We start from the raw sequence: 24,008 nt of genomic DNA, 5'->3' as shown, positions 1-24,008 counted from the left end.
GCCCAAAAAAAAACTAAAAGGAAAGAAATTCGGGGATCAGTATGGTTTCCGTCCAGAAGTTGGCTCAACGCCTGCAGATATTGTCTCTGGAGGTGGCCGAGCTTCAGCAACACGTGAGTAGCTGTCCTGGACCGCATTTTGTCGAACCGAAGGTAGGACTGCCTGATGTTTTTTATGGTAAACAGCAAGATTTTTTTTCCTTTAAAAATGCTTGTTTGTTATATTTTCGCTTGAGACCAAGATCCTCTGGGAATGAATCACAGCGCATTGGTTTTATTATGTCACTTTTGCGCAAAGAACCACAGGGTTGGGCCTTTTCTCTCCAGCCTAATGATTCGTGTTTAAGTTCTATTGAAGAATCTTTTTCTACTATGGGGCTATTATATGACAATCCTGATCGAATCTCATCTGCTGAATCAGAACTTAGATATTTAAATCAGGGGTCAGATGATGTTGAAAATTATTGCACACACTTCAGGAGATGGGCCTCAGAAGTTAAATGGAATGATTCTGCGCTGAGATGTTTATTTCTTGCTGGTCTGAGTGAAAGGGTTAAGGATTTGCTGATTGCATTCCCTGCACCTGAGACTCTGCAGGAAGCTATGCAGTTAGCTGTTCGTGTGGACAGGAGACTGAGGTCCAGGGTGAATGATGTAAAAACTCCGGTAACGTCAGGTCCAAGTTCCCAGAAAATCTGCTCTGACAGCGGAGAACCAATGGAGGTGGGGGCAATGTCACTCCGCTCTCAGGAAAGAGACCGGAGATTCGCCGAGGGTTTATGTCTTCATTGTGGTAAAGCTGATCATTTAATTAATTATTGTGAGCGTCGCTTAGAAAAAAAAAAAGGTCAGATACGCCCGTATAGCTTGTTTACGCTCTGCAGGAGTGTTTCTTTCTGGGAGTACTACTCTGCAGGGAGATTTGATTGAATGTCAGGTATTTGTGGATTGTGGATCAACACTTAATGTGATTGATATAGGGTTTTTGGAAAACCGTAAATTGAAATCCAAACCTTTGTCATCACCTATTTCTGTGGTTGCAATTGATAACACTCCTTTGAAATGTATTACTCACAAGACTGCTGCATTTTCCCTCACTATCAATGGAGTTCACCAAGAAATTTTGGACTAGGTTGTTTTGGATAATTTGCCCTCTCCAGTTGTTCTAGGATTGCCTTGGTTAAAACTGCACAATCCTTTATTGGACTGGTCTACTAATGTGATTAAGTCTTGGAGTCCCAAGTGCTATGATAATGTTGTAATGGTCGCATAGCGGCTGTGGAAAAAGGGGAATTACCTGTACCTATTCAAGATTTTTGGAGGGTTTTTTCGGAGGAGTCGCAAGTTTTACCTCCTCATAGTGATTATGATTGTGCCATTGAGTTTGTTCCTGGAGCTACTCTTCCCAAAAGTCTCTTGTTTAATCTGACTATCCCTGAAAGAAAGGCTTTGGAGGAGTACATAGAGACTAGCCTGGCTGCTGGTCACATTAGACCTTATAAGTCGCCTGTGGCAGTTGGATTCTTCTTTGTTAAGAAAAAGGACGGAGGTTTACGTCCATGTCTGGATTTTCGTGAAATTAATAAGATTACCGTACGCAATTCCTACCCATTACCATTAATTCCTGACTTGTTTAACCAGATAGTGGGAGCCAAGTGGTTCTGCAAAATTGATCTCCGGGGGGCATACAATTTGTTACGTATGAAGGAGGGTGATGAATGGAAAACTGCTTTTAACACTCCGGTAGGTCATTTTGAGAATCTGGTGATGCCTTTTGGTCTTACCAATGCACCTGCATTTTTTCAGAACCTTATTAATGACATCCTGAGACCTCTGATTGGTAAGAATGTGGTTGTGTATTTGGATGACATTTTGATTTATTCACCAGATCTGGAGTCCCATTGGCAGAGTATACGTGAAGTTTTGCAGTTATTGGGTGATAATTCACTCTTTGCTAAGCTGGAGAAATGTGAGTTCGCTGTGCAGAAAATTAGTTTTTTGGGTTACATTGTCTCCAGCGATGGCTTTGAGATGGATCCTGTGAAGGTTCAGGCTCTGCAGGAATGGCCTAGGCCTATTAGTTTGAAATCTATACTGAGATTTTGGGGTTTTGCCAATTATTACAGGAAATTCATTAAGAATTTTTCTGTAATTGTTAAACCTCTAACCGATCTCACCAGGAAAGGTGCGAATACGGCCCAATGGACTACTGAGGCCATTGAAGCGTTTGAGTATCTCAAAGAGAGGTTCAGTTCTGCCCCTATCCTTATGCAGCCTGATGAGACCAAGCCTTTTTTGGTCGAGGTCGATGCTTCATCGGTGGGGGTCGGAGCAGTTTTGTCTCAAGAGAACAAGGGTGGAGTACATCCTTGTGCCTTCTTTTCGAAAAAAATTTCGGAAACCGAACTGAATTATGATGTTGGAAATCGGGAGTTGCTGGCTATTAAACTCGCATTTGAACATTGGCGTCATTTTTTGGAAGGCGCTAGATTTCCTATTCAGGTTTTCACAGATCATAAGAATTTGATCTATCTGGATGCTGCCCAGCGCTTGAATGCCCGTCAAGCTAGGTGGGCACTTTTTTTTCCACGGTTTTATTTTTCTGTTACCTATATCCCTGGTACTAAGAATGTTAAAGCCGATGCTTTATCTCGCAGCTTCTCTCCTACGGTCGGTGCCGAGGAGGAGGAGAGCATTTTACAGAAAGGAGTTGTGGTGGCGGCTTTGGACTCCGTTTTGGAGAATGGAATTCTGAAAGCTCAAGATGATGCTCCATCTAACACTCCCCATGGGAGGTTGTTCTTGCCTAGAGCCTTTAGGAGAGATTTGTTTGTGGAGTGTCATGAGTCTCTGTTGGCAGGTCATCCAGGAATTTCGGAGACTAAAAGACTGATCAGTCGCAGTTTTTGGTGGCCTGGATGGCAGAAGGAAGTCATCAAGTGGGTGCGGCAGTGTACTGTGTGTGCTAGGTCAAAGGCTTCACATACTCCTGCTGCGGGGTTGCTTTGCCCTCTGGAGGTTCCTAGTGCTCCTTGGACGCATCTCACTATGGATTTTATTACTGATCTTCCTGTGTCCGAGGGTTTTACTGTCATCTGGGTGGTCGTGGACCGTTTTAGTAAGATGTGTCATTTGGTTCCATTCATTAAGTTGCCCTGCGCAAAGAAACTCGCTAAGGCATTTGTTAAGGAGATTGTCAAGCTCCATGGCGTTCCCACGGATATTGTTTCTGACAGAGGACCTCAGTTTGTGGCTCGCTTTTGGCGTGCTTTTTGCGACAGGTTGGGAGTCCATTTGTCATTTTTGTCTGGTTATCATCCTGAGTCTAATGGACAGACTGAAAGAAAGAACCAGGATGTTGAACAGTTTTTGCGTTGTTTTGTGGCGGACAATCAAGAGGTGTGGTCGGAGTTTCTGCCTCTCGCAGAATTTGCTCTTAACAATCATACATCCAACGCTGCTGGGTGTTCTCCTTTTTATTTTTGTACTGGGAGACATCCATCTTTTCGTTCGTTTTCCAAATTGGGGTCGGCGGTGCCGGAGAATTTTTCCGGTGATTTGGAGAGAGTTTGGACTAATGTACGTTGTAACCTTCAAGAGGCTAACAAAAAGTCCATGAAGTAATTTGACAGGAAACGTAAAGAAGTTTTGTTTACTGTGGGTGACATGGTTTGGTTGTCTTCGAAGAACCTGCGGTTGAGGATTCCCTCTAAAAAACTGGGTCCTAAGTTTGTGGGTCCATTTAAAGTGCTTCGGGTTGTTAACCCATCTGCGGTTAGGTTGGATGTCCCTACTTCCTGGGAGATTAATCCTGTGTTTCATGTTTCCTTGTTGAAAAAGGCTGACGTATCTGATAGGGACGCCACTGTCACAGTTCCCCCTGTGGTGGAAGACGGCGAATATGAAATTTCGCATATCTTGAATTCTAGATGGCATAGAGGGAGATTACAGTATCTTGTCTCCTGGAAGGGTTTTGGTCCCGAAGACAACTCCTGGGTAAGGACGGATGATGTCTCTGCTCCTAGGCTTGTTAAAGCTTTCCTCAAGAGGTTTCCGGACAGGCCTGGAGGATCCAGAGGATCCTCATAAAAGAGGGGATACTGTTAGAACCCCCTGTTAGTTTTTTCTATCTTGTGTTTTGCGGTCACGTGACCATCTGCCTATATATTCCAGCTCCGCCCTTCTGGCCTTGCTGGACTTCAGTGTTGTTTGACTGTCTCTCTAGCCAGGTGCTTCAGTGCCTATCTCTGTCTAGTTCGCTTGGTCCTCTTGGACCTCTAGTACTTTTTGTCAGTTTGTCTTTTGTGTTCTGCAACAACTTCTGTTAGGAGGTGTCCCATTTTTTTCCCAGTCCTTAGTACTTTTAGGGACCCCTCCCTTAGTTGCAGATCATAACACACGGCCCCTCATCCCCAATCCTGGTATGCATGGCCCCCCCATTCCCAATCCTGGTATGCATGGCCCCCTCATCCCCAATCCTGGTATGCATGGCCCCCTCATCCCCAATCCTGGTATACATGACCCCCTCATCCCCAATCCTGGTATGCATGGCCACCTCATCCCCAATCCTGGTATACATGACCCCCTCATCCCCAATCCTGGTATGCATGGCTCCCTCAGACCCAATCCTGGTATGCATGGCACCCTCACTCCCAATCCTGGCATGCATGGCCCCCTCATATCCAATCCTGGCATGCATGGCCCACTCAGTCCCAATCCTGGCATGCATGGCCCCCTCAGTCCCAACCCTGGCATGCATGGCCCCCTCATCCCCCAATCCTGGTATACATGGCCCCCCATCACTGCACACATGAAAAAAGTGAACACTTCTAATCACCTTCCTTCCTCCCTCTGCTCCAGCGCTGCGTCCTGTCAGTAGCTGATCTCAGCATCTGAGCAGCGCATGACATCACTGCCATGCGACCTCAGATGCCGAGGTGAGCTGCGGGGATATTTACTCCTCTCCACACCGGGACTATGGGCGTGGAGAGGAGTGAATAGTTATTCTCCTTAATAGCGCGCAGTGTCAACACGGCCGCAGCTCCTGCTTGCGATGCTGTGTGCCCGCTACTGAAGAGAATGAATATTCACGCTTCTCCACGCCCATGGCAGTGGAGAAGAGTGAATATTCATTCTCTCTAATAGCGGGCACACAGGATTGTGGAGCCGCAGCAGGAAGCCGGCGGCTGCGATTGACAGTGCGCGCTATTAAAGAGAATGAATATTCACTCCTCTCCACTCCCATGGACGTGAAGAGTGAATATTCATTTCCTTTAGCAGCGGGCACACGTGGTAGATGCAGCAGGCAGCTATCACCTGTGCCTGCTGCTCCTTATAGACAGAACTGTGTGCACATGAATCATGAACCTCACTCAGTGCAGCAACTCCGATCTCATCATCTCTGTAGTAAGGTGGCTAGAATGAAGTTGCTGTACAGAGGACGTCCTTATAAATAGTACTGTGTGCACAAAAATCAAGAACCTCTGGACGCCGATCTCGTTATCTCTGCAGTGAGACAGCTAGAATGGAGTTGCTGTACGGAGTTTCATTATTTCTCGGGAGACAGTTACACAAGATCACAGCCCCAATACATGATGTCTGGCATTTTATGCGCCCATCTTAATAATAATAATGCTTATGTAAGGATCTGAACCATACACCTGTTCTGCCTGGTCTTGCCCTTATCTAAGATGGAGTTGACGGCTTCACGAGGGCCATCTTGTTTCCTGTCTGACATTTCCTGCTTCCTGTATATATAAAGGGACTCCGTCCACTATACCTTTGCTTGTGTATCTCGTGCTTCACCTGTTGCCAAGCTTGGAGGACTTGTATTACTTGCCTCTTCTCATCATCGGGGTTTCCCGTCTTCTACTTATCTGCCGTTCATCTGTGGATTCGACTCGTTCCGATCTGCCCTGCGTCTATCTCCATTGCGGCTTGCTCTCTGCAAGGAGCCCAGTCCAGGCTCCAGATCTTTTGGACTTTGCATTTCTGGACTTCGAATGCTTACCGGTTTGTACAGACATCAGATCTGTTTCTAGAGACTGTATTTGCTTATAATTTATTACTAAATCCTGATTGCTACAATATACTTATTAAGACTTGATATACCGTGTTTGTTTTCACTCTGACCCATGCCATAGCATCAAGGAGTATATACTTGACAGGATACACAAGCCTTTAAAAGAATGGAGTTCGCTGGGTCAGATTCTGTGGCGGTGCGTTTGAGAAAAATATGCACATACATCACAGGACTTCATGGGGAGCTTCAGGCTACTAAAACAAAAATAGTGGCATTGGAGTTGCAACTTAACCATAATGCTAATGTGGCCGATATGTCCATTCAGGCGTTAGCTACTCGCCTCTCACAACTAGAGACTGTAGCCCCGGTTCCAGTGTCGGTTCCAGCTCTGGTTCTGGCTTTCCCTAAGGTCCCGCCATTCAGGTTTGGTGGCGAACGAGAAAAATTCTGAGGGTTCCTAAATCAGTGTCAGCTATATTTTACAGCGCATGCGGCTCAGTTTCTAACTGAACAAGACAAGGTCTTAACTATAATAATTCTGTTAACCAACAAGGCTCTTGCCTGGGCAAACCGTTTGATTGAAACCAATGATGCATGTTTAAATTCTCTGAAAGACTTTATTGTTGCAATGGGTCAGATGTTCGATGATCCCAATCGAAATATCACGGCAGAAACCGCATTACTGGCCCTCCAGCAGGGAAAGCGTCCTGTCATGGAATACGCAATGGAATTTCGGAGGTGGGTGCTGGACACTACATGGTGCGACTCGGCAAGATATGCAGTTTTTAGGAGGGGTTTATCCGCTGCAATTAAGGATGAACTGGCTCGAGGAGAATCACCTGTTGCCCTGTGTGACTTCATAAATCATTGCATCCGGATAGATATTCGTCTCGCAGAACGTTGGCAAGAGAGATGGGCAGATTCTACAACTTGTTATCCCTTCCTTCTCCCTCCAGGGAAGCTCAAAATAAGTCCTTTCTCCAGGCAGAGTCGGAACCTATGCAGGTTGATGCAATTAGGAGAACTCCCCCAGACGCCCGCAAGGAACATCGCTTCAGAGAAAATCTATGTTTCTACTGCGGAAAATCGGGTCACTATATCTCGAATTGTCCCAGTAAGAATCGCAGGAATACGGCTGCGGTAATCGAATGCGACTTTTCAGAAGTATCTTCAGTAAGTTCTCACCCAATTTCTCCTAGGAATAAAGTAACCGACACGAATACCGACTTCTCCGATTGTACTTCAGAAGCATCCTCACCTGTGAATGCAGCCGTTTTTTCAGTAAGTTCCACTACTTCGGCCTCGGATGGGTCAAAGAAGGATTCACACTGTTATATCCCCATCAAGATATGGATTCAATACTGCTGGATTACTAGTTCCTGACTAGTAGGTTGACTCTGGAGCCAGCGGCAATTTCATGGACATTACATTCGCTAAAAAAAAACGGTATACGTTCACAGAAGAGGATCTCACTGGTATTAATGGAGAGCGTGGATGGGTCCCCGTTAGCATCCGGGCTGGTAGATCTTGAAACATTGAAGGTCCGTATGGGGGCGGATCATTCAGAAAGACTGTCGTTTTTGTTGATTTCTTCTCACTTTCCCATAATCTTGGGGTTACCATGGCTACAACTGCAAAACCCTACTATCAACTGGGAGACAAAGGAATTACAGCTTCCAGGAAGACAGATAGCATCTGGAGAACTAGTTTTAATCAGGTCAGCACGCACAGTTGATTTAAATCTACCAGTAGAATACCAAGATTTCATAGATGTATGTAGAAAGAATGCTGACAAGCTGCCACATCGGCCGTACGACTGTCCCGTGGAACTGCTACCGGGCTCCGTGATTCCATTTGGTAACATTTATCCTTTGGCCGGACCAGAATTAAAAGCTCTCAAGGAGTATATCGATGAGAACTTAGCCAAAGGATTTATACGCCCATCTTCCTCCCCAGCAGGTGCCCTAATCTTCTTTGTGAAGAAGGACGGTTCACTCTGACCATGTATTGATTACCGAGAGCTCAACAAAATCACTATTAGAAACTCTTATCCGCTTCCACTAATTCCCAAATTACTTGAGAGGGTACGACACGCTAAGATTTTCACCAAGTTAGATCTCCGTGGAGCATACAATCTAGTATGGATTCGCCCTGGTAATGAAGGAAGACAGCCTTTCGGTCACGCTATGGACATTTTGAGTATCTCGTTATGCCTTTCGGGCTTCGTAACGCACCGGCTACATTTTAACACTTGGCGAACTATATTTTCAGAGACATACTCGATATTTTTGTTGTGGTTTATTTGGATGACATTTTAATTTTTTCCAGCAGCATCGAGGATCATCAGCAGCATGTGAGAACAGTCTTGGATCGTTTAAGGCAAAATCAGTTGTACATCAAGTTGGAGAAATGTGAGTTCCACAAGACGGAAATCCAATTTTTGGGGTATGTTATCTCCCCCCAGGGTCTCAGCATGGATGCAAGCAAGACTCAAGCCATTCAGGAGTGGCCAATTCCCAAGACAGTGAAGGAGGTGCAATGATTTATTGGATCCGCCAATTTTTACAGACGGTTCATTAAAAAGTTTTGGGAGCTCGTCGCACCCATTACTCAACTGACTCGGAAGAAGACGTCGTTTGTCTGGTCGCCACAAGCGCAGACAGCATTTTCCAGGTTGAAGTCTAAGTTTACGTCAGCTCCTATTCTCATACACCCGGACCCGGATCGGGCCTTCATAGTGGAAGGGGATGCCTCAGACTGTCCTATAGGGGCCATACTCTCGCAAAGAACAGGTGAGAAAGAGATTTTACATCCTTGTGCTTTTCTTTCGCAGAAATTATCACCTGCGGAGAGGAATTACGACGTTGAAAACAAAGAACTGTTGGCCATTATAACTGCATTCAAAGAATGGAGACCCCTACTACTGGAGGTATCCCAACAGATTCTCATACTTACAGACCACCGTAATCTTGAATTCCTGAGGTCGGCAAGGTGTATAAAACCCAGACAGGCCTAGTGGAATCTTTTTCCCAATCAGTTTAATTTTATTATTTCCTATAGGCCGGGCTCTCGCAATGGGAAAGCCGATGCATTGTCTAGAATTCACTCGGTTGACATAACTCTGGTTTCACCTCCGACAACCATACTCTCGGAAGGTAACTTTACAGGCGTGTTACACAATCAAGATCTACTAACGAATATTAAGGAGGCATACGCTGCAGATCCGTTTCTGATTCAACCACCCTGTCAGGTAAATATAACCTTGAAAAATAGACTTTGGTTCCCAGGACAGCGCCTGTATATCCCAGAAACAGTTAGATTAAGTGTGCTAAAATTAATGCATGACTCTAAGATTGCTGGCCATAGAGGTGTCCAGAAGACTCAGGAATTTGTGTCTCGCTTCTTTTGGTGGCCAACCTATCGGAAAGACGTTCAGCATTTCGTTTCATCATGTGAGGTATGTGCAAGATCAAAAGTTCCCCGCTCCTCACCTACTGGACTGTTACAACCCCTTTCTATACCATCTCGTCCCGGGGGGTCTATTTCAATGGATTTTATCGTAGAGCTGCCTACGTCAAAAGGAAAGAACACTATTCTAGTAGTAGTCGACCGGTTAACCAAAGCTGCTCATTTCATTCCCTGTACCGGTTTACCAACAGCCAAACAGACAGTGGATCTTATCGTACAAAATGTTTTTCGGCTACATGGAGTTCCTGATGAAGCGGTATCGGATCGAGGGGTTCAATTTACCTCAAGATTTTGGTGAAGCTTTTGTGCTGCTCTGGACATCAAGGTAAAGTTGTCATCTGCTTTCCATCCGCAGTCTAACCGCCAAACTGAACGGACGAATCAGACCTTGGAACAGTACCTGCGTTGTTACGTATGCCAAATACAAGATGATTGGGTGGACTTACTCCCGTTGGCCGAATTTACGTCTAACAATTCACAGAGTGCGTCCTCCAAACAGTCTCCGTTCTTTGCTGACAAGGGATACCATCCCAGCATTCTCCCTCGATTCCCGATAGACATGTCTGTACCCGCAGTAGCCGCCCGGATTACGCTTCTTCAACAGAATTTGGAGGTTTCGAAATAAACGCTGGCTACAGCCCAAGAGAGATACAAGAGGGTGGCAGACAGGTTCCGTAAGCCAGCACCGACATACAAGGTAGGAGACATGGTTTGGCTTTCAACAAAGAACTTAAGACTAAGAGTTCCAATGTCTAAGCCGGGGCAGAAGTATGTTGGGCCATACAAAATCAGCAGCATAGTAAGTTCTGTAGCCTGCCAACTCAAGTTGCCGAAATCTCTGAAAATACACCCTGTTTTTCATGTCTCCCTGTTTAAACCGGTAGTACCAAATCCCTTTCCCGGACTTACACCTGTTCCACCTGATCCAGTTCTTAATGACGGGCAACAAGAATTTGTCGTGGAGAGGATCATCGATTCTCGGATCCATAGGAGACGGCTTCGGTGTTTGATAAAATGGCAAGGGTATCCATGTGAGAATTCCTGGGAACCCCAGGAGAATATTCACGCTACCCGCCTGATCGAACAGTTCCACAGCAGATACCCCAATAAACCGGCACTGAGGTCGTCCTGAGGACATCTTTTAAGGGGGGAGTAATGTAAGGATCTGAACCACACACATTCTGCCTGGTCTTGCCCTTAACTAAGATGGGAGTTGACGACTTCACGGGGGCCATCTTGTTTCCTGTCTGACATTTCCTGCTTCCTGTTTGCTGTATATAATATAAAAGGACTCCGTCCACTATACCTTTGCTTGTGTATCTCGTGCTTCACCTGTTGCCAAGCTTGAAGGACTTGTATTACTTGCCTCTTCTCATCATCGGGGTTTCCCGTCTGCTACTTATCTGCAGTTCGTCTGTGGATTCGACTCGTTCCGATCTGCCCTGCATCTATCTCCACTTCGGCTTACTCTCCGCAAGGAGCCCAGCCTGGGCTCCAGATCTTTTGGACTTTGCATTTCTGGACCTCGAATACTTATCGGTTTGTACAGACATCAGATCTGTTTCTAGAGACTGTATTTGCTTATCATTTATTACTAAATTGCTGATTGCTACAATATACTTATTAAGACTTGATATACCGTGTTTGTTTTCACTCTGACCCATGCCATCGGTCTCCATAGCATCAAGGAGTATATACGCTGCTCAAAAAATAAAGGGAACACTTAAACAACAGAATATAACTTCAAGTAAATCAAACTTCTGTGAAATCAAACTGTTCACTTAGGAAGCAAAACTGATTGACAATCAATTTCACATGCTGTTGTGCAAATGGAATAGACAATAGATGGAAATTATTGGCAATTATCAAGACATCCTCAATGAAGGATTGGTTCTGCAGGTGGGGACCACAGACCACATCTCAGTACCAATGCTTTCTGGCAGATGTTTTGGTCACTTTTGAATGTTGGTTGTGCTTTCACACTCATAGTAGCATGAGATGGACTCTACAACCCACAGAAGTTGCTCAGGTAGTGCAGCTCATCCAGGATGGCACATCAATGCGAGCTGTGGCAAGAAGGTTTGCTGTGTCTTTCAGCGTAGTGTCCAGAGGCTGGAGGCGCTACCAGGAGACAGGCCAGTACACCAGGAGACATGGAGGGGGTCGTAGGAGGGCAACAACCCAGCAGCAGGACTGCTACCCCCGCCTTTGTGCAAGGAGGAACAGGAGGAGCAGTGCCAGAGCCCTGCAAAATGACCTCCAGCAGGCCACAAATGTGCATGTGTCTGCACAAACAGTTAGAAACCGACTCCATGAGGGTGGTATGAGAGCCCGACGTCCACAGATGGGGGTTGTGCTCACAGCCCAACACCGTGCAGGACGCTTGGCATTTGCCACAGAACACCAGGATTGGCAAAGTCACCACTGGCGCCCTGTGCTCTTCACAGATGAAAACAGGTTCACACTGAGCATATGTGACAGACGTGACAGAGTCTGGAGACGCTGTGGAGAGTGATCTGCTGCCTGCAACATCCTTCAGCATGACCGGTTTGGCAGTGGGTCAGTAATGGTGTGGGGTGGCATTTCATTTCTTTGGAGGGCTGCACAGCCCTCCAAGTGCTCGCCAGAGGTAGCCTGACTGCCATTAGGTACCGAGATGAGATCCTCAGACCCCTTGTGAGACCATATGCTGGTGTGGTTGGCCATGGGTTCCTCCTAATGCAGGACAATGCCAGACCTCATGTGGCTGGAGTGTGTCAGCAGTTCCTGCAAGATGAGTGCATTGAAGCTATGGACTGGCCCGCCCGTTCCCCAGACCTGAATCTGATTGACACCTGGACATCATGTCTCGGCTCCATCCACCAACGTCACATTGCACCACAGACTGTCCAGGAGTTGGCGGATGCTTTAGTCCAGGTCTAGGAGGAGATCCCACAGGAGACCATCCGCAACCTCATCAGGAGCATGCCCAGGTGTTGTAGGGAGATCATACAGGCACGTGGAGGCCACACACAATACTGAGCCTCATTTTGACTTGTTTTAAGGACATTACATCAAAGTTGGATCAGCCTGTAGTGTGTTTATCCACTTTAATTTTGCGGGTTACTCCAAATCCAGGCCTCCATTGGTTAATAAATGTGATTTCCATTGATGATTTTTGTGTGATTTTGTTAGCACATTCAACTTTGTACAGAACAAAGTATTGAAATATATATCAATTCCTATTGAAGAAAGCCCCCTCCGGCACTGTCCTGCGCCTCATTATCCCCTCCCTGCAGCCGGGGCTGTACTGAGAATACTGGAGTGGAGTCTATGTGGAGCTCCTATAACCACCCTCACTCTAGCCGTGAATGCACTGAATGGCTCCGGTGAGCTCCTCACTACACGACTCCATACCATTACCATTCGCCTCACAGTGAGCGCAGTCCTGTGCCCAGCCACCACTGTACAGCGTGCAAGAGGCCCGCACTGCTGACGTATGAGTCGCACGGATACCGACACGACGTTCCCGGAAATTGAGTGGCCAATCTGCAGGAGGGGGCGTGGCTATGTCGGCTGGCGCAGGTCTGAGCTGTACATAGAGGATGGCTGGGCTGAGGGCAGCGCTACTGGCGGGGTGCACGGCGGCGGCTCTGCTCCTGTCCGGTTGCCCCTGTGTCCTGCCCGCGGTGACGCTGGTGGGCGCTCTGCTGTGTGTCGCCGTCCTGTTTCCCCCCGGTCCGTCCCATGTGTGTGTGCTGGTGCTGGGAGATTTGGGCCGCAGCCCTCGGATGACATATCATGCCCTATCACTGGCCAGAAACGGCTTCACTGTGACCCTCGCCGGCTTCCGTGGTGAGACAGCTGAGCTGCACTTGGGCTTGTGTTCTAGTGAGCAGACCCGGCACGTCATGTGACTGTGGTCCCTGTACACACTGGCTGCCGTGACCCTAACCTGTCACCTGGTGTAGGGCCACATTGCACAGGATTAGGAGCAATGTGCATCAACATCACAACTAATAGTGAATGTTACCCGCAAATTAAAGGGGTTGTCTGGAGAAAATGTATCTGTCCGCAGAAGTGGTGATAACTTATTGATGAGTGGGTGTATGACTGCTGGGACCGGGACTGATTGGTAGGACAGGACTCTGAAGAGCTGTGTGTAAATGGGAGGAGGTGGGGCCTCCAGAGCGGGTCACTCCTGTGCCCATTATAGTGTGGAGGCGGTGTATGTGCCCAGTTATGGATCCATGATTCCCTGTGGGGCTGCTGAGCAATGCATTTGCTTTTTCCGTTTGCCTCATAGAGAATAGTTGGAGAGACGAGTGATCAGCGGAGCTGCTGCTCCACTTTGTTTGGAGATAAATCTCCCTATTTTGCCGATCAGCATGGATCCAGTAGTCTGACTCCCCCCTCCTTTCCCCTGGATCCAGTAGTCTGACTCCCCCCTCCTTTCCCCTGGATCCAGTAGTCTGACTCCCCCCTCCTTTCCCCTGGATCCAGTAGTCTGACTCCCCCCTCCTTTCCCCTGGATCCAGTAGTCTGACTCCCCCCTCCTTTCCCCTGGATCCAGTAGTCTGACTCCCCCCTCCTTTCCCCTGGATCCAGTAGTCTGACTCCCCCCTCCTTTCCCCCGGATCCAGCAGTCAGAACACACCCACCCTCCCCGGAGTCACTCTGCCTTCCCAGCGCCTGCACACAAATACCCTGCTGCACAACACTACACTGACGGCAGGGAGAAGAGCACCGTCCGTACAAAGGAAGCAGCGCTGGATCTGGCTGGGAACTGCACTTCACAGGGCCCTGTGATGTGCAGGGGAGCTGGGGCGAGTATGGAAATAGGGCTAGTAGGCGGGGATTTCTTGGCGTCTAGGGGACACGAAGCTTAGCAGAAATAATTAAATAAAAAAGCTATTACACAGCAACCAGACCGCTAATATGGGCCATACAGGTAAGTATAGATTCACATACCTATCACCTGTATGCCCATATTAGCGGTCTGAAAAGTCCCAGGGGGTGACAGATTCCTTTTAAAGGGACTCAGTCAGCACAGAGTGACTGTTCAAACTAAGTCCCGCCGCTCGGTGGGCCAAACATTTATATGCACCTTCCCACCTGCTTGCTTTCCTTCAGTATCCCTCCTCTTCTTTGATTGACAGCTCTGGCTTCATAGAGGCGGAAATGGATGAAAGCAGAGCAGGTGGGAAGGTGTGTATAAATCATTGGCCGCCATGATGCACTGCGCTCCTGTATTTGGTAGGAACAGTCATTCTGTGCTTAGTCTTTCTAAGGCCACGCAGTGTTTAAAAATAAATAAATCAGTGGGTGAGATTTCTATAATCCTTTTAACTTTTTGGAACTGTAAGATGCTGCGTTTTGTGCACAGATAAAATGCACAGCATTAAAATCTCATCCTGGGAACTTAAGCTGAGGCTCGGCTTGTACATGGGGCTTTAGCGCTATCTTGTAGTGGAAGCCACTGGTACAGACCCTTACAGTAACTGCAGGCGTAATATACTGTGCATGTTGTATGTAAGAACACCATGTTCATTTTTTTTCTTATTTTAATAGAAACCGAGCCTCACAGTGATGTCTTGAACAATCAGAAAATAAAAATTCATCCGCTGTCCGACTTCAAGGTGCTAAGAGGTCAGTGTCATTGGAGGTTTCATTATTAATTCGGTCTTTTTTTTCATCACTTTTTCGATTGGGTTTAACAGGGCTGTCCATGTTATCTTCATTTTGACCAATGTGTCGGGAAGATGACACCGTGGCAGGATAGAAGTGTGACAGGGTCTTCTCGCTGATTGCACACAGATCCTGTTGTAAAAATGGCTGCTGATGGAGGAGCATGTGACCAGACTAACCATCAGCCTGCTCCAATAGAAAGGCAGCCTCTCTGTGCACTGATTTTCTATTGGAGGAGGCTTCTGGACTGCTCTGGTCACATGCTCCTTCATCAGCAGCCATTTTCAAAACTGAGAATATATATATGTATAATATATTTATTAGTCAGTTAGGGTACCTCTGGCGAGCACATGGACGGCTTTGCGGCCCTCCAAAGAAATGCCACCCCACACCATTACTGACCCACTGCCAAACCGGTCATGCTGAAGGATGTTGCAGGCAGCAGATCGCTCTCCACAGCGTCTCCAGCCTCTGTCACGTCTGTCACATGTGCTCAGTGTGAACCTGCTTTCATCAGTGAAGAGCACAGGGCGCCAATGTGGAATCTGCCAAGGTTGGTGTTCTTTGGCAAATGCCAATCGTCCTGCACGGTGTTGGGTTGTAAGTACAACACCCACTTGTGGACGTCGGGCCCTCACCACCCTCATGGAGTCAGTTTCTGACAGTTTGAGCAGACGCATGTGACGCGCCCCCTGGGCCGTGGGATACTCGGTGCCGGGCCTGTCGTTGCTAGAGGAGATGTCACCGTGGCGGTAACCCGGTCCGTGAGCCAGGGCGGTCAGTAAAAAGGGGATTTTACAGTTTTTATGTACAAAGCCCGTGACTCCACCTGTGGTATGCGGCTAGAGGGAGCCGCCGCTGCGGAGTAGGTCCTCTGGAGCTGATGTTAGTGCAGCAAAGCTGGTGTGGCTCTCCACAGGTAGAGCTTAGCTCCAGGGCAGTGTAGATGTTATAGGTTGTGCTGGGCGTTGTAGTGCAGGGGTGATGGCGCAGATAATAATCACAGAGACAGTGGACTGCAGTCCTCAGGGTCTTTACTCACGGTTATTGCAGTCCACGTTACAGGTACCACAGTAACTTCCCTCGTCGTGCTGCGCTTACTCAGGGAGGGGTTCAGTCCACCCTCAAATATCTCCGGAGTACTTAGCAGGACCCCCTTCTGTGTCCTCTCTCTGGCCGTCTCCCTGCACCTCATACCAAGTGTCCCAATCCGGTACCTGCGGGCCTTGTCGGGCGATGTCTGTTTCGTCCCTTGGGTCCTCTATAGCTACCTTCTTGGTGAGACAGATATGGACTGTTGGCTGCAGGACTTGAAATACTGCAGCCTCCGGTTTCTAGTTGAGTCATAAAGTCCTCTGCTAGTTGAGGGACCGGTCCCCTTTTTGTGGCCTGACCCCTCCACCTCCCGGTAGATTCGGGCGTACGGGTGGCCTCCAGCACTGCCCGTACCCCTGGGGTCCCTTAATCGTTCCTGGAGCCCTTCCCGATCCTCTCCTTCTCCTTCAGTCCTGGGCCTTTTCTCAGGCCCTCCGCCTGAGCAGAGCCCTGCTCCACTCTTCTCACTGTAGACTGTTCTCACTCACTGCTCACTGTTCTGACTCTTCTAAACAAGATGGCTTCTCTATTTATACCTTTCTCCATGTGCTCCCTTAAGATACTTCCTCCACCCACACCCACTACATAGCCCCTCCCAACAGCTAGGGACCCGGGACTGTGCTCTCCTGTAGGAGCAATCTCGCCCTACCCCCACTGCGGGTATATGTTGGATGCAGGTGTTAGGGTCCCGAGCTCTACTCCTTCCTTACCTGAGAGTGAGATACCACACCTCTGGGTGAAATGCAGTACCTCTGTGGCGACCGAACCCTCAGGGGCGCCACATACCCCCCTGGTAAAACACAGCATGTCCGCAGGCTGGAACAGAGTTAAAATAGGGTACATTACAGACATGCAAAATTTTTAGATGCATCACATAGAAGATCATAAACATAACATTTCTTCCTTTTATGGGAGGCACTTTTTCTTGAACGTTACTGGTTACTTTTTTATCAAAACATTATGAGACTTTTTAAAGAACATCTTTCTTTACACTTATAAAACATTTCTTCACATAAAACATTTTTCATATAAAACATTTTTCAACAGGTTACAGCACGATCTGCAACCGGGTGTCCATTCCTTTTTTAACAAGGTGCTATTCAGTGAACATAAGGGACCCGCCCGAAAACCCTCAACGTAGGCCCTGGGCGTGGCTGCAGGGCATAGATGATCCAGGTGTTGGACCACGTCTTCGGCCACGCCAAACGGGTTTTTGTTCTGGGGTCATTCGTTGTTACATAAAACCAATAAGGGGCACTTTAAGAAGTGCAATTATTTACAGATGAAAGTTATTTGGTCATTCACCATCCATAACCTTATAGTCTTTTCGAACGGGTAACTATAAAACTTAAAATGCATACAAGTTAACTTTGTAAACTGGCAGGGTTGTACCCTTCCAGGTAACTATAAACAGTTTAACAGGGATGCTCCCTCCGGGGGAACTCCTGGTTCCTGCAGGCTGACCCAGCCGGGTCTTCAGCCTCGTGCTGCAGGGACATGCCTCTCCTTTTCGCCACTCGATATACTTGGAGGGTATACCAGCCGCTCTCGCCCTTGTGACGGGTAAATGTGACGTAGTCACCGGGGTAAAGGTCTCGGCCGGGATGCCCCTGTTGGAGGTGGGGTTCTACATCCCGCCGGTTGACAAATACGTCTCGATCGATGTGCGGTTCCCTCACAAAGCCCCACCCCGCGTCCAGATCGAACTTGACTATGAGCCCCTCCAGACGGGGACTAGGGGTGGCAGCTCTTGCTTGGCGGGCCCGGGTTTTGGCCGCCATGTTCCGGGCCTCCGTCCGTTCCCACCTGCCGGTCGTGACGCTCCCGCTCCAACTGCAGGAGCTCCCTCCTGCAATGCTCTTCCCTCCGGAGAGCCTGGCCCTGCGTCTCCCTCGGGAACCCCATGAGATCCCCTTCCCGGTTATCCCACCGGAACTCTTCTCCTCCTGGGCAGGTAACTGGGGTTGCTGGTGCTAGTTGGGGTCCTTGCTGGTCCTCATATCTGGCAGACCAGTCATAGGCGGTGTTTCCATAGACCCACTCGGGTGCGGGGGCAGGTGGCTCCGGTAGGGGGCCCAGGAGCAGGTCGGCGGAGCAAGCGCCCGGGAACGTGGTTTCCGCCAGGGGGTCTGGGAGCCAGTCAGTGAAGCAGGTGCCCGGGACAGGAGATTCCGCCTGGAGACCGGGGAGCAGATTGGCAGAGCAGGCGCCCGGGGTTGGAGGTTCCGCCAGGGGTAGGTCGGTGGAGCAGGCGCCCGGGATTGGAGGTCCCGCCAGGGAGCCCAGGAGCAGGCTAGCACTCTCAGCGCCCGGGACAGGGAGTCTCTCCTTACCTGCTCCCGTGGCCGCGCTTGTGCCGTCCTCCGCCTCGCTCCGTTCAGGTTCCTCCGGGGCTGGGGCGCTGCTGGTGGAGTGCAGCGCTGGCTGCTGCCGAATCATCAGCTTCTCCAGCAGCTCCTTTTTCCAGCCGGCAATGGTGTCCTGCTGGGCCCTCTCCATTCTCCGGCCCAACTCCTGGATTTCCGCCTGGAGGAATTCTGTATCCTCCAGGGATAGCTCCGCCGTGGCCTCCTCCAAGGTGAGAGGTCTTGCCGCTTGTTGCAGACCACGGATGGGAGCTGGCTCCTGACTCTCCATCTTGCCCTCCGGGTGCGGTCTGTCTGGAATCCTGGAGACTCCGCCCTGTCTCCCAGGTTTCTTCTCTCCTCTCCCCTTTCGGGGGCAGATCCATGGCAACTTGCTGTCGGCCACACCTTGAGGCGCCCCCCCCCAGCTTGATGGACACATCCACATACATGGTCACTGTTGCTCGGGGCGGGCCTCGCTTTTGGCGCCATTCTGGAACCCGGCCCACGATGGGAGGCGGTTTCTTGTTGTCTTTTGGCTCGCACATAATGGCGCCCGTTCTTCTGGGGCGGGCGCCACATTCAGTATAAAACACAGTCTCTAGGCGCAGAATACCCGATGATAACGGGTGGGTTCACATCCTGTTTATGACGCCAAAGATGACGCGCCTCCTGGGCCGTGGGGTACTCGGTGCCGGGCCGGTCGTTGCTAAGGGAGATGTCACAGTGGCGGTGACCCAGGGCGGTCAGTAAAAAGGGGATTTTATAGTTTTTATGTACGAAGTTCGTGACGCCACCTGTCGTATGCGGCTAAAGGGAGCCGCCGCTGCGGAGCAGGTCCTCTGGAGCTGATGTTAGTGCAGCAAAGCTGGTGTGGCTCTCCATAAGTAGAGCTTAGCTCCAGGGCAGAATAGATGTTATAGGTGAAGTAGATGATGCTGGGCGTTGTAGTGCAGGGGTGATGGCACAGATAATAATCACAGAGACAGGGGGGTGCAGTCCTCAGGGTCTTTACTCACAGTTGTTGCAGTCCAAGTTACAGGTACCAGGTTAACTTCCCTCGTCATGCTGCGCTTACTCAGGGAGGGGTTTAGTCCACCCTCAGATATCTCCGGAGTACTTAGCGGGACCCCCTTCTGTGTATTTTCTCTCTGGCCGTCTCCAGTGCACCTCATACCAAGTGTCCCAATCCGGTACCTGTGGGCCTTGTCGGGCGACGTCTGTTCCGTCCCCTGGGTCCTCTATAGGTGAGACTGATATGGACTGTTGGCTGCAGGACTTGAAATACTGCAGCCTCCGGTTTCTAGTTGAGTCATAAAGTCCTCTGCTAGTTGAGGGACTGGTCCCCTTTGTGTGGCCTGACCCCTCCACCTCCTGGTAGATTCGGGCGTACGGGTGGCCTCCAGCACTGCCCATACCCCTGGGGTCCCTTCCTCGTTCCTGGAGCCGTTCCCGCTCCTCTCCTTCAATCCTGGGCCTTTCCTCTGGCCCTCTGCCTGAGCAGAACTCCTGCAGAGCCCTGCTCCACTCCTCTCACTGTAGACTGGTCTCACTCACTGCTCACGGTTCTGACTCTTCTAAACAAGATGGCTTCTCTATTTATACCTTTCTCCATGTGCTCCCCTAAGCTACTTCCTCCACCCACACCCACTACATAGCCCCTCCCAACAACTAGAGACCCGGAACTGTGCTCTCCCTTAGGAGCAATCTCGCCCTACCCCCATTGCGGGTATGTGTTGGATGCAGGTGTTAGGGTCCCGAGCTGTACTCCTTCCTTAAATGAGAGTGAGATACCACACCTCTGGGTGATATGCAGTACCTCTGTGGCGACCGAACCCTCAGGGGTGTCACACATGGATGTTAGTGGCCTGCTGGAGTTCATTTTGCAGGGCTCTGGCAGTGCTCCTCCTTGCACAAAGGAGGAAGTAGTGGTCCTGCTGCTGGGTTGTTACCCTCCTATGCCCCTCCACGTCTCCTGGTACACATGCCCTGTCTCCTGGTATCTGCTCCATGCTCTGGACACTGTGCTGACAGACACTTCTACCCTTCTTGTCACAGCTTGCATTGATGTGCCATCCTGGATGAGCTGCAATACCTCAGCAACTTCTGTGGGTTGTACTGGAGACACCACCTCATGCTACTGTACATCTAGGGGTGAGAACAATGACAAAATGCAAAAGTGACCAAAATAACAGCCAAAAAGGATGAGAACAGAAATGGTCTGTGGTCACCTCCTGCAGAACCGCTCCTTTATAGGGGGTATCTTGCTAATTGTCTATCATTTCTACCAGTTGTCTGTTCCATTTGCCCAACAGCAGGAGAAGTTGATTCACAACTGGACAGGTTGATTTCACAGAAGTGTTATTGACTTGGAGTTACATTGTGTTATTGAAGTGTTACATATACATGTATACCCTGCTCAAAAAAATAAAGGGAACACTCCAAGTAACTCAAACTTCTGTGAAATCAAACTGTCCACTTAGGAAGCAACACTGATTGACAATCAATTTCACATGCTGTTGTGCAAATGGAATAGACAATAGATGGAAATTATTGGCAATTATCAAGACACCCTCAATAAAGGAGTGGTTCTGCAGGTGGGGACCACAGACCACATCTCAGTACTAATGCTTTCTGGCTGATGTTTTGGTCACTTTTGAATGTTGGTTGTGCTTTCACACTCGTGGTAGCATGAGGCGGACTCTACAACCCACAGAAGTTGCTTGTGTAGTGCTGCTCTTCCAGGATGGCACATCAATGCGAGCTGTGGCAAGAAGGTTTGCTGTGTCTGTCAGCGTAGTATCCAGAGGCTGGAGGAGCTACCAGGAAACAGGCCAGTACACCAGGAGACGCGGAGGGGGCCGTAGGAGGGCAACAACCCAGCAGCAGGACCACTACCTCCGCCTTTGTGCAAAGAGGAACAGGAGGAGCACTGCCAGAGCCCTGCAAAATGACCTCCAGCAGGCCACAGATGTACATGTGTCTGCACAAACGGTTAGAAACCGACTCCATGAGGGTGGTATGAGGGCCTGACGTCCACAGATGGGGGTTGTGCTGCCTGCAACATCCTTCAGCATGACCGGTTTGGCAGTGTGTCAGTAATGGTGTGGGGTGGCATTTCTTTGGAGGGCCGCACAGCCCTCTATATGCTCGCCAAAGGTAGCCTGACTGCCATTAGGTACCGAGATGAGATCCTCAGACCCCTTGTGAGACCATATGCTGGTGCGGTTGGCCCTGGGTTCCTCCTAATGCAGGACAATGCCAGACCTCATGTGGCTGGAGTGTGTCAGCAGTTCCTGCAAGATGAAGGCATTGAAGCTATGGACTGGCCCGCCCGTTCCCCAGACCTGAATCTGATTGAGCACATCTGGGACATCATGTCTCGGCTCCATCCACCAACGTCACGTTGCACCACAGACTGTCCAGGAGTTGGCGGATGCTTTAGTCCAGGTCTGAGAGGAGATCCCACAGGAGACCATCCGCAACCTCATCAGGAGCATGCCCAGGTGTTGTAGGGAGGTCATACAGGCACGTGGAGGCCACACACAATACTGAGCCTCATTTTGACTTGTTTTAAGGACATTACATCAAAGTTGGATCAGCCTGTAGTGTGTTTTTCCACTTTAATTTTGGGGGTGACTCCAAATCCAGGCCTCCATTGGTTAATAAATTTGATTTCCATTGATGATTTTTGTGTGATTTTGTTGTCAGCACATTCAACTTTGTACAGAACAAAGTATTCAATGAGAATATTTCATTCATTCAGATCTAGGATGTGTTATTTGAGTGTTCCCTTTATTTTTTTTTGAGCAGTGTATATTATAATCTAAAATCTCTCTTTTCTAATGTTTTACTACAATCGTTCTATATGGCAAAAAAAAGCCCCGATCCATTAACACTTTTAGGCTATGTGCCCACGACTCGCAGCCTCAGATGTACGCACAGTGGACATGAGATTTCTAGAAATCCCATCCACTATGCTGTAACATCTGGACGCTGCGGGTTTGACGCTGTATAAACACACAGTGTCAAACCCGCAGCATTTCCTGATCGTTGGCACATAGCCTTATTGCCAGAAAACTGGTGTAAAACTTTTGAAAAGCAGCAAAAATGTAGCAACTTTTGGGGTGAAGCAGGGGCATGGAAACCCCTGCTTGTCAAATTCACAATGAGCTGTGGTGTACCTTACAAAGACTGCAAAGACCCCTTTACCACCTTTTGCGATTTTCCGTTTTTGTTTTTTGCTCCCCTTGTTCCCAGGGCCATAACTTTTTTTATTTTTCCGTCAATGTGGCCATGTGAGGACCTGGTTTTTTGCAGGACGAGTTGTACTTTTGAATGACACCATTGATTTTACCATATAGTGTACTGGAAAACAGGAAAAAAAATTCCAAGTGCGGTGAAATTGAAGAAAAGCTCAATTCCACAATTGCAAAAAAATGCCATTCCACAATTTTTTTTTTTTTCAACCCGCGGCTGTTAGGGGCACATGACAGCTGATCAGAACTGGAACTGTCACTCGAGGAGAGCCTGTCCTGCCAGAAACCAGGAAGTAAGGAGACCGCATAGCTCTGAGCTGCTCAAGAGACATCTTGATAATACCCCTTTAAAGGAAATCTGTCAGCAAGTATTTGCAATGTAAAGAAGACAGCATGAGATAGGGGTTAAAACACAGATTTCAACAATGCCTCTCTTATCAAGCTCCTGCCTGCAATGATTGTTTTAGCACCAGGAGCTTACCATTGCTGTGAGCCATCAGCTCCTGCCTCCTGGTCCGACATCACCCCCTCCTGTGACAGGCACCTCACTGTCTATGGATATTGTATATACAGAGCCTGGTGTGGGCGGGGTTAGCTTTCTCAGCTCTGCTTCATTGCTAATCTAAAAGCTGTGATGGTGTCAGAATGGCTGCACCCAGTAATCTAAGAGATACATCTTTGGATTCCGCTTCTCTTTTCCTACATTACGCTGCACTAATATGAGGTAGCAAAAACCTGGTGACAGATTCCCTTTAAGGCTTTATCATTGTAATTTAGTCCAATTTTAAAGTGAGTAAATTAAAACACATTTTTCTATTTTTCTTTAGTTGGACCAAGATTACTTCAGTATGTCCTAAAGGTTATTGTGTTGGCTGTTCAGCTCTTTTGGGAGCTAGTGAAGATGGATCCCCCATCCTTTATCCTTCTTCAGGTATGGAGTGGGCTACATTTAGCTGAAATGCTGGGAATTGTTATTTCACTCCTGCTGTCTTTCTGTACTGCAGACTGTAGGAGAGGTCAAATGGATGAGAATAACACATTTAAAGGGATTTTGTCTGCAGACTTTTGCTATGAAGTCTGAGAGCAGCATTATGTAGGGGCAGAGAGACTGATTCTGGTGATGCATCATTTACTGGACTGTGTTGCTGTTTCA

The 24,008-nt window shown here is 48.6% G+C and overlaps 1 protein-coding gene across 3 annotated transcripts in view; it reads left to right on the top strand.

Annotated features, from left to right (window-relative positions):
- The first annotated feature begins 12,979 nt into the window (after positions 1–12,979).
- The window catches only part of ALG1 (ALG1 chitobiosyldiphosphodolichol beta-mannosyltransferase), a 36,539-nt gene continuing 25,510 nt past the window's right edge, over positions 12,980–24,008 (top strand). The window contains exons 1-3 of one of the 3 annotated variants that reach the window (XM_073647794.1): positions 12,980–13,053; positions 15,040–15,117; positions 23,683–23,786. In XM_073647794.1, coding sequence (XP_073503895.1) covers positions 13,038–13,053; positions 15,040–15,117; positions 23,683–23,786 — 198 coding nt within the window. In that variant the 5' untranslated portion in view covers positions 12,980–13,037. Of the gene's footprint in view, positions 13,324–15,039; positions 15,118–23,682; positions 23,787–24,008 lie in introns of those variants that run through there. The other 2 variants (XM_073647793.1, XM_073647796.1) reach the window with 2 other exon arrangements.

This window comes from Phyllobates terribilis, unplaced genomic scaffold (genome assembly GCF_046119375.1).
Source record: "Phyllobates terribilis strain yellow unplaced genomic scaffold, ASM4611937v1 Scaffold_9__5_contigs__length_417890890, whole genome shotgun sequence".
NCBI classification, from domain to species: domain Eukaryota; kingdom Metazoa; phylum Chordata; class Amphibia; order Anura; family Dendrobatidae; genus Phyllobates; species Phyllobates terribilis.
The sequence above is the reverse complement of the archived record's forward strand: the minus strand, read 5'-3'. Positions and strand labels throughout refer to the sequence as shown.